Here is an 11,044-nt window from a genome sequence, read left to right as displayed (position 1 = left end):
CAAAACATCTATTATTAACCCCTTATCTTATTTCCAGTGAAAAGAAAAAAAAAACCTAACTTTTATTCATGACAGCAAATGCAAAGATAAACAGGAAAACTTTACGCACCTCACTGATTGTTTTGCTCTTAAGAATGCGACGGCAACTCCATCAGGCTGAAACATTTGTATGAAACATGATATCACTCCTCCCTCTAGTAAGGTGCACATGACTTAACTCTTTCGCTCCGTATCGTAAGGCCAGATTCAGAGCTGGTGACTTAATTTCAAAGTTATGTCAATATTTACATGGAGTTGGGTTACGCAGCTGTTTAACTTGATTTTCTGGGCGATCACGCCTCCGAAGTGGCCAGATTTTTCTTGAGTAGCGGTGTCCAAGATGAATTTTTTTCAATAGCATCTAGAGCACTGGCTTGAAACACAAGCACTTGGGGGCTAGAAAATGTGGACTGTAGAAGTTTTTTTAATTTTGCTCTTAAATTCTCTCATATTACATTTGAAACATGAGAGAATGTTAAAATAAAAAAAAGACCAATACAAGAGTCTCTGAAAAATTGATCACTGAAAAACTGGTTTGCCTTCACAGAAATTGGTTTAGAATGGGAATGGACATATCACGTTGGTGTATATTCATGTATTCACAGTAATCACAGAAATGCTTGTAATCATCTTTCAGGAAACAAAAGTTAACAAGGTATTTTTATACTGTAGGAAGAGCTCGAACCAGGAAATCCCAGTCACATCGAGCATCGCCAAATATGGAGATTATGAGATTATCATGTCATTGGTCTAAAGTTAGAATTTACATTTATGTAATTTACATATATCTTTTTTTTTTTTTAAATCTCAATAATTACCAATATACACAATATTGATGAGAATGGGGTCCCAAATGGAGCCTCTAAAAACAGTAATAGTAGCATGATTTTTCATGTTCATTAGATTTATACAAGGCATAGAGCTGTTAAATGAGCTGACAGTGCAACATGTGCTCATCTATCTATCTGTAGCTTTGGTCATATTAATAAATGTAAATAAATGTAAACTTTCATATCAGTTACAATTGTCATAAGACCTGATCTGTTTTGGTTTGTATTTCATAGGAAAAAAGGAAATGCTGTTTAGTGGCCACACCCTAATTTACAAGAAGTGTCACAGGACGTTCATTCCTATAGATCTGACGTGGTGTACTAGCTCATACCACTATGGAAACTATCGTCATGACAACATGACATTTTTTCAGTCCAGTACTCCCAGTTTTAGCAGTGATAAAGGAGCTCATAGGTTGTTAAATTATAACTTATTTTCTCACCAATCTCACAGAATTTAGGCGATAGATAAATATCTAAATAAATCTAAAATGTCAATAAATTTATAATATATGTATCAATAAAATTGAATGTAAATGTGAATATAATGTGTTTGTGTCCTTACTACAATATTATTTCTAGCATTTCCCCTCTCTCTGTCTTTAATACATCCATACATTTAGCTATCCATCAAGTGATTTGTGTGTGTGTGTGTGTGTGTGTGTATACAGCCTAATACAGATGAACACAGGAAACACCTAAGTTGATGTCTTACTCTACGTGATGTGACTCATGCCTCACCTAAATAGTTCAGCTTTTCTCCATTACCTTCCTTCTTTTATTTTCTTTGTTCTTCTCACATTGCTGCCTCAGTATGTCATGCTCACTACAAAGTATATCATTGAATTAATTTAAGTTTCATTTCTGTACAAAGTGAACTGCTTTTTTTCACTGCAATGAACAGATACAGTCAGGTCCATAAGTATTTGGACAGTGACACAATTTTTGTAATTTTGCCTCTGTACACCACCACAGTGGATTTGAAATAAAGCAATCAAGATGTGATTGAAGTGTAGACTTTCAGCTTTAATTCAAGGGGTTAACAAAAATATTGCATTAACAGTTTAGGAATTACAATTACCAATTTTTTTACATAGTACCTCCATTTTAACACTCAAAAGTAATTGGACAATTGACTGATAAGCAGTTTAATGGCCAGGTGAAGCCCGTTACCTCTCCAAGTGAAGGAGGCCATCATTAGGCTGAAAAAACAAAACAGACCTATCAGAGAGATAGCAGAAACTTTAGGACTGGCCAAATCAACAATTTGGTACATTCTTAGAAAGAAGGAATGCAATGGCGAGCTCAGCAACACCAAAAGGCCTGGAAGACCACGGAAGACAACTAAAGTGGATGATCGCAGAATTCTTTCCTTGTTGTGTATCACTGGCTAAGTTTACATGCACCTATACACTCTTCCAATATTAATCAGAATTTGGCAATATTGTAATTAGTACTGAGTCTGATTCTGATCTCCACCCTGGAATGTGCCTGCACTAAAGGCCTGGCAAAGCATCTCAAGGGAGGAAACTCAGCATTTGGTGAAACTCAGCATGTGGTTTAGGCAGTCATTGCCTGCAAAGTATTAAATATAGTCCTAACATTTATGATTATGTTAGTTTGTCCAGTTACTTATGAGCCTGTGAAAATGTAGGGACTCTGTAAAAAAAAAAAAAAATATATATATATATATATATATAAGCTGAAAGTCTACACAATCACATCTTGATTGCTTCATATCAAACCCATTGTGGTGATGTACAGAGGCAAAATTACGAAAATTGTGTCACTGTCCAAATACTTATGGATCTGAATGTATGTACGTATTTATTTGTTTGTTTATTTATTTATTTGCTTGCTTGTTTGTTTTTTAAGCTAAGAAAAATGGCTGACTGCACTAAGACTTAAAAGTAATTAAGCTAAACATAATTAAATCATGAGCATCATTACAAACACTCTGCCCCTACTGCAATTTATGTTTATTAAGTGCAGCTAATGTTATCATTTGATTAATGCCGATGATTATCCAATTGCATATACTCTGGATTATGGGAGTGAAAATATATTATAAAACCATGTGTGAGAAAAGATACAACAAAAGGGAAAGTAAGAGAGGGGCTGTTTTTGAAAAAAAAATTGACACTGAATTGCTAAGTTATAGTTAGTATAGTATAGTTGAATTGATTTAGAATGGTACAGACCTGTTCGTATAAGGTCCCACAATTCCCACAATGTCGCACCAAAAACCAAGCCATGAAGTCTCTGTAGACCTCTGCGATCAAGTTTTGTCAGGACATAGATCTAGGCAAGGCTATAAATCCATTTCTAAAGCTTTGAATGTTCCCAGGAGCACAATGGGATCCATCATTGTGAAATGGAAGAAGTTTGGAACTACCAGGACTTGTCCTAGTGCTGGCAAACTCTGGCAAAATCCAGCCAAACTCTGTAACCTGACTTGTTCAGAGACGTGACCAAGAACCCAATGTCCACGTTCGTCTGAAGCTTGCTGGAAGGAGAACCATCTCAAAAATACTCTATAAATCAGAAATACTCCATCAATCAGGCCTTTATGGTATAGTGGCTAGACGGAAGCCAATTCTGAGTAAAACATAGATGGCAGACATGAGGAAAAGAGATTCTCTGGTCTTATGAAACAAAAAAATGAATTATGTGGGGGGCACTTTAAGTGCTACATCTGGTGAAAACCAGGTAACGCTACTAAACTCACTAATATCATCCCTATGGTAAAGCATGGTGGTGGCAGCACCATGTTAAGTGGTAACTTCTCGTTAGCAAGGATCAGAATGACAAGCAAACAGTGCTGAACTACCCTGGAGTGGCTTTGGGAAAAGTCTCTGAATGACCTTGAGTGGCTCAGCCAAAGGCCAGACTTGAACCCCATAGAACACCTGTGGAGAGAACTGAACATGGAGGTTCACAGACACGCCCTGTTTAGTCTGATTGAGCTCGAGATGAGAGAAACTGTCCAGGTGTGCAAAGTTTGTAGAGACCTAACCAAGAAGACCTGAAGCTGTCATTACTGCCAAAGGTGCTTCTACAAAGCACTGAATAAAGGGGCTGAATACTTATCTAAATGAGAATTTGCACTTTTTTGATCTTGAATAAATTTGGAAAAACGTCTGTGCCTAGATTAAAGGCCAAAAAAAGTTTAATCAATTGTAAATTTTCAATTTTAATCAATTTCAATATCTATAACATGATAAAGTGTGCAAAAACTGAAAGACTCTGAATACTTTCCAAAGCCACTGTATATAAATAAAAAAATGACAAATGAAGGATACCTGGTGCATATACACATTTACAATGTTATTTATAATGACGTTTTTCTAAAGTCTGGTCCATGCTTGGTCAGAAGTGATTCTGAAACACAGCGAACTTCTGAAAACCTGGAACATTCCATCTCCATTACCCTCAATTTTATATCCTAGTTTACTTTGTGGCTCCAGTATGTATTATGCTAACTACAGAATAAATCAGACAAGCTTTCAATACCGTTTTTCATTTCTGTGCAGTGTGAGCTGTTTTTTCCCCCCACTGTAAGGAAGAGATATGTATGTATGTATTTATTTGCTTGTTTATTTTAGACAAAAATCATCCAGTGAACAGTATTTCTGTGGGCGGAAATGCCTTGTTGATGAGAGAGGTCACCACAGGTAACCACTCATTACAACCGTGGTGAGCAAAAAAGCATCTCAACAAGTTTAACAGAAGAAGACCAAATCGATAGTTCCGCTCCGGTCAGCCAAGAAAAGGAGTCTGAGGCTGAATCTGAATCTCAAACTCATCAAAACAGGACAGTTGGAGATGGTAGAAAGGAAACATCTTCTGAATTACTGCTACTAATGCTACACTCTGGATCGCGTGTTGCCATGGTAACGTACAGACAGACTGACTGACAGTTCATAGTAAGTGTAGTAATGGTTTCAGTGTAACAAACTATTACTATAGAATTGGAATTTTATGTAGTGAACTCAGACACGTGGCGTGATACACACACCGAATGCTGTTGTACTAAATATCAGCAGTCTTGGAACACCGCTTGTCCAATCAAATTACATTGTAGGTCACATGACAATGCCAATCGGATGGCGGATGTAGCATGGCCGAATTGTAATCAACACTACACACGTATACTGATCAGTATGTTCTGTATCAATGGCCGAGCAGTAGGACGCACCCTGTATGTCCATGATGATTTCATGCATTGCGCTGATGCCTTGTGATTGGCTGATTGGATAATTGCCTGGATGTACAGGTGTACAGGTGTTTCTAATAGCGATGGTGAGTGTATGTCAGACTTATGACTGAAGTAGGATTTAAAACTAATTAAGATGAATATAATTGAGTAAGGAGCACCATTACAGACACTCTCCCTCTATATTGCAATTTATTATTCATTCATTCATTCATTCATTGGTACATAAATGGGGAATTAGTTAGAAATATTTGGCAACCCTGCTCTCAACCCCCATACAGCATGTCTTCATCCGTATTAAAGGACCCTTAATGTTTTCGAAGGTAAGCAATGTGTAAATGTTTTGTCTAGTATACATTCACGACAATAAATTATTGTTTGAGTTTGTAATATTTAGTTTTTAAATGTATGCGTTGAGAAGCCGCCTGCTGAAAAGACAGAAGCGAGTGCGCTTAAGCTGCTCCTCGTTAGCAGGCCCGGAACGCGACCTCGGGTTTTCCTGAACAGCTTCACCGGACTCAGCGCTTCACACAGCGGTCGCGTGGCTGGTTATCTGCCGGCTATTTGGGGAATAGCTACATGGTGTATAAAAGCGTAAAGCTAGCTAGGTTAAGTACTGTTTATGAAACTCCTCGTATAATTGACGTTTCTTAAGTTTATTTTCTTTTAACTGATCGTGTAAATAATATAAATCGGTGTAGTTTGCCCTGGTGGTAAAGACTTTTCATTTTGTAAGAAACTTCTTTTTTCACGTGTTGTAGTTAGATTATAAATTTACACAAGTAAATTAGATTATGCAGTAACTTGTGTAGGTTAAGTAAAAAAAAAGAAGCTTAAAATATTTTTTTGAGTGGTATAGGAAATGGTTAAGTTTTTTGTTTTGAGCTTTTTGTTTTGAGTTTTTTGTTTTGAGCTTTTTGTTTTGAGTTTTTTGTTTTGAGCTTTTTGTTTGGAGGCTCTCAGCAGACATGCATATTAAGTGTAAAGAGAACATTGCAGTGATGTATTACGCGGCGTGACCTGCATTCGATCAGATCATGAGACGCATTAGGACTGGGACTAGGACTGATGTGTGTTTGCTGCTTTCTGACCAAGTGTCTCCTTTTTACGATCTCCGTTGCAGGATTGGAGGATGAGCAGGGGACGCGGCACAAAAAAAAGACTGCCTCCAGACAAGCTAGACACTCCTGAGTCTTTTGATGACGTGGTTCTGGAAGAGGTGAAGCAGCTTTTTAGCAAGGTGAGACTGTACAGCGCTCCACCTGGAACTGAGTGGTGTTTACCAGACCCCAGCGTGGCGCTCTGTGACCGGCCATGGAGTCATCCACCTCTGCAGGTTCTGAAAAACTCCCTAAACGCGGTGAAAAATCAGCTCAGTGACAAAGATTTGGCAGTGTGGCACCAGCACACTTGCTCCACCAACCGAGCGGGCACCGTTACATCCCACCTCCGCGAGACTGCCAATGCAGAACTTTGCACTCAGGCCTGGGCAAAATTCTACGAGATCCAAGGAACCTTCAAACTCCTATCAGAAACGGCACTGCAGAACGGTGAATTGAACTCAGTTCATTTGTGCGAAGCTCCTGGAGCATTTATTTCTGCGCTTAATCACTTCCTCCAGACCAGCAGGCTGTACTGTGACTGGACCTGGGTTGCTAACACGCTAAATCCGTATCACGAAGCTAATGGACGCAGTTGCACGATTGCAGACGACAGACTCATTGCTCATACTCTTCCGTGGTGGTTTTTCGGCTCGGACAACACAGGTGACATCATGCTTCAGAAGCATTTGCTGGAGCTGCAGGTATTTGTTGGTAACATGCGCAGTGTGGATTTGGTCACTGCGGACGGAAGCTTTGACTGTCAGGGCGACCCGGGAGAGCAGGAGAGTTTAGTGGCTCCGTTGCAGTACTGTGAAACTGTGTGCGCTTTACTCTTACTTGCCCCTGGAGGCTGCTTTGTCCTGAAGATGTTCACGCTTTTTGAGCATTCGTCCATTTGCCTGCTTTACCTCCTTGTGTGCTGCTTTCGCTTGGTTCACGTTTTCAAACCTGCAACTAGTAAATCTGGGAATTCTGAGGTCTACGTTGTGTGTTTGGACTTCAAATCCAAAGACGATGTCCGGCCGCTGCTCTCAAAGCTGATCCGTAACTACGGTCCAGATATGGTTTCCACGGCAGCACTGTTTCCAAAAAGCTGCATTCCCAACTCTTTTCTCAAGCAGCATGAGGAAATCTGTGCATTTTTCCATATGCTACAGATCAACACCATCCAGGAGAACCTGCACCTCTTTACCAGTATGACTGCTGAGCAACGCAAGCATCTAGATCAGCTCAGAGAATGTGCTGCGCAATTCTATGTGCAACGTTTTCAGGTGCAGTTCTTACCACGCAAACGCTGGGTGTGCCGAGGTGGATCGATGGCTTGGGGGAAGCCGTGCCAGAGGAAGCAAATGGGATCTTTTAACCAGCGTAAGGAGATGCAGTTTAAGGAATGGAGGCAGCGTCTTGTGCATGGACCTTACCAAGCATGGATAGAGGAACATTTTCAGGAAGGACATCATTTTGTACTCACTGGTCCTGTAGCTGAGTGTGACTTAAACGCATGGTTTAGTCACGTGGGAGCAACACTCCCAAAAGTACGCAGCTCTGCTTTCTGTGACCAGGAGTTATTGGATCTGCTTAATGACGCTTTAGAGGAGCGCACACTGGTCTTGAAGGAACAGCCCTTGGCCAAAAACACACCAGCATGCAGATCTTGCTCCAGCAAGTCTTCATCTCCTGCATCCATATTAAGTGAAATCTGCAACCATCCAAATGTTGCTTCTTGCGTTGTGATGGTTGGGAACCCATCATGGCAGGATATACCACTTCCAGGAAACAAGCTACAGCTGCAGTTCTGTCCAGGCCCCTCCTACCCAGAGACGTGTGTTTCCACTTTGCACGATGGAGACCCGCTTCATCAACACAAGCTACTGAGCAGTGTGTTTTCAGCTCTGCGTGGACTTTCTGAAGGATCAGCACTGGTGGTTCCATTGTGTTCAGCTTTGACCCGTTTCACTGCATCTCTGGTCCTCGCACTCCATCTCTGCTTCCAGTCGATCGGTTTCCGTTGCCCCGTTTGCGGCCCACCTGTTGTGCTGCTGTGTGTGGGATTCTCCTCAGTACCTCAGATCAACACCATCCTCCAGGAGGTCCTGGACCAAATGAGAAAACTAGAATCGGACAGGCAGCTTCTGCAGTTTGCTCCAATGGAAGAACTGATCAGAGGTTCACTGGCTCACTTTCTGTCCAACCTCAATAACACTGTTTTGAGGCAGCAGCTCCATTTACTTCTACCCCTGCAGCAGAAAAGATAACACTCTGTCTCTGTCCCACTGGAGCTCAATCCCAGTCCTCAGGGCTCCAAACCCTCCAAATTCCAAAAGTATGTGTCCCTTACTAAAAGACAGCTGGCTGGGTGAATGAAGGCCTTACAAACAACTTCTCCAGCTTGCGACAATGGATGAATTGGTTAGAACTCCATTTACTCTAAACAACAGATTATACTGTCCATCAGTCTCATTCCTCAGGGCTTTTGTTTATTTTTTTTTTTAAATGTTTTTGGTACTCTCAGCATTCTGACTGAGGATGAACATTACTCAACATATTGAGCAAGGAGAAATTAACTGGAGTATAATTCTACACCTCCTGTACAATTACTGACTGGTTTGTGATTCCTATTCTACACAGGCACTATATATAGCTTATACCACAGCGTGGTTGAATTCTCGAATCTGATTGGTCAGAAGGCGAGCAGTATATCTGTACGGTAGCTCTGGCTGTGACATGAAGTTTATATTAATACGCTCGTTCTAATATGTTATCGTTTCTATAGCAACTGCTCAAAAACAAGGACTTGTACGGCGGACGCTCCACATAATCTAAGACTTATAATAAACGGATTGAAAATTTTTTTGTATAGAGTAAAACGTATAGTCGGTGACGCGATGATGTTTTTGTTAGGAGACAAAATGTGTGACGTTTCGTTCATTAATGAATTAAACATTGGAATCGTTTGGCAAATCGCTGTGGTATAAGCAAAATAACACACTCCAGACTGTGCTGTTATACGAAAATAATCCACTTCGGGGTGGAAAAAGTAAGTCAGCTTCGCGTTGTGCTTCATCACACCACCCCTCAGAGTGCATTATTTTCGCACGGTGTGTAGTGTGTGTTATGTCTTACGTAGGTGTCTTAAAGTAACAGGTCCATTTAATCCCCTCACTATGGGCAGTGTTAACAGTTTGTTCTTTGGGACTCATATCTTGTATATTTTTCTTTTCCATGGTCTTGCACACTTAGAGTTTTATGTGCTGTGTGTATATATGGAGAATTGTTTGTTTGTTTGTTTGTTTGAGAAAGTAGAGAACAGTACTGATTGTCTAACACAGAGAGTACATTCTATGTTGTGTATTATGTTTTAGAATTATTTATATGCAATCTGTAAATGTTTTAAAGTACATGAGCTAGTACTTTGAGTTGCCTTAGCTACTATATTTTGGTCAACTGCTCTTTTTTTTTTTTTTTTTTTTTTTTTTTTATAATTAAAAGCAGTTTATTTTTGGACATATGGTCTGTAATTATATAAAATAGAAAATGTTTCTAAGGTCATCTACCAAGTGAAAATATCAACGTCATTAACCTGTATTTGAAAATTTTTCTGTAGATGAACAATATTGAATACTTTTGATTGTGTTGTATAGAAATTATAATTTTTTAGTAAAAAATAAAATCATATTCTCTGGTTTGACCAAAAACCTTCTTTACTTTATTGGACCGTGCACACACATGCCATTCCACAGTGCCGTTACAGGTCATGAGTATGTCTGTCTGGACCAGATCACAGCAGCTGACAGTCCAGTGCTTGAAACATTTAACACTTTTGGTATTTATTATATTTTGATTTTTGAGTTTTTAAATCATATTGTAGTTACTAATACGCTTAAATTTTTTTCAAATTATTTTTCAAAGAAGTAAAATGGAGGAAGTTTAGACCACCGTACTCATAATAACATAATAACAGACTTCTTTTAACATTATGTCCTTTATGTTATGATAAACGTTCGTACTGAAGTTCGGTTTGCATTTGTACATTATGACCATGGACGCTCGAGTGAAACGTCACACATGAAGTATTTGAGATTTGGTGGCAGATGGCAGGAGATCTGAATGTGTGTCATTTTTATTTATTGGTTTACTTTTGTCGAATTCTCTTTTGTGATGTGAACACATGACCACCGATGAACGCACATTCCCGTGTTCCTTCAGTAAGTCAGCTTCATCGCAGTCGATTTGTGAGTTGGCCACATTGATCTCGTCTAATCTGACAGCTTCGTCTGACCGAGTGATCCAATTATATGTTAAATGAGATGCCATGTCATTATGTCATTCAGAAAATAACTCATAATTGCTTATGTACATTACTTGGCATATTGTCAGAATTCATTTCTCACATGCTAAGAATCGTACATGGGCCTTTTCAGAATTGTTTCTCATTAACGAATTAGAAAATAACGTTTCATAATTGTTGTCTGTCAGTGCGTAATTAAAAATGAGATGGTCTCGTGAACATCAACATATCAACATGTTACTCAAAAGCAAATAAATATAAACACACTCATTAGACTTTCTAAGTGAGCTGTTGACTATGAAGACACTAATTAGACTTCTTGCAACATTTCAGTATAGGACTGTTAATGAAAATAAAACTGCTAATGGCACAAAGATTCATTACTACACAGCAAAACACAGTGCTCTAACTGTTAACACACACACAGGTAACATTTACAGTGTTTATTACCTGGTGGGAGGAACCCAGAGGAACCCCATGTGAACATTGGGATAATGTGTGAAATTCCACACAGACAGTAACCCGAGCTCAGGCAGGAACCAGGAATCCTGGAGCCTTGAGGAGGAAA

At 39.4% G+C, this 11,044-nt stretch overlaps 1 protein-coding gene across 2 annotated transcripts; it reads left to right on the top strand.

Annotated features, from left to right (window-relative positions):
- The first annotated feature begins 5,277 nt into the window (after positions 1-5,277).
- Positions 5,278-10,060, top strand: cmtr2 (cap methyltransferase 2). 2 transcript variants are annotated; one of them, XM_026910045.3, is made up of 2 exons: positions 5,278-5,408; positions 6,209-10,058. In XM_026910045.3, exons 1-2 carry the CDS (start codon positions 5,397-5,399, stop codon positions 8,441-8,443), a joined length of 2,247 nt encoding a protein of 748 aa, XP_026765846.3. In that variant the 5' UTR covers positions 5,278-5,396; the 3' UTR covers positions 8,444-10,058. The 2 variants fall into 2 exon arrangements, with proteins under 2 accessions (XP_026765846.3, XP_034164507.2); XM_034308616.2 differs by lacking the exon at positions 5,278-5,408 and adding an exon at positions 5,420-5,693 and having other exon boundaries at positions 6,209-10,060.
- Positions 10,061-11,044: the final 984 nt, after the last annotated feature.

Source organism: Pangasianodon hypophthalmus, chromosome 11 (assembly GCF_027358585.1).
Source record: "Pangasianodon hypophthalmus isolate fPanHyp1 chromosome 11, fPanHyp1.pri, whole genome shotgun sequence".
Classification (NCBI taxonomy): domain Eukaryota; kingdom Metazoa; phylum Chordata; class Actinopteri; order Siluriformes; family Pangasiidae; genus Pangasianodon; species Pangasianodon hypophthalmus.
Note: the sequence above shows the minus strand (reverse complement) of the source record. Positions and strands in the feature narration are given on the sequence as shown.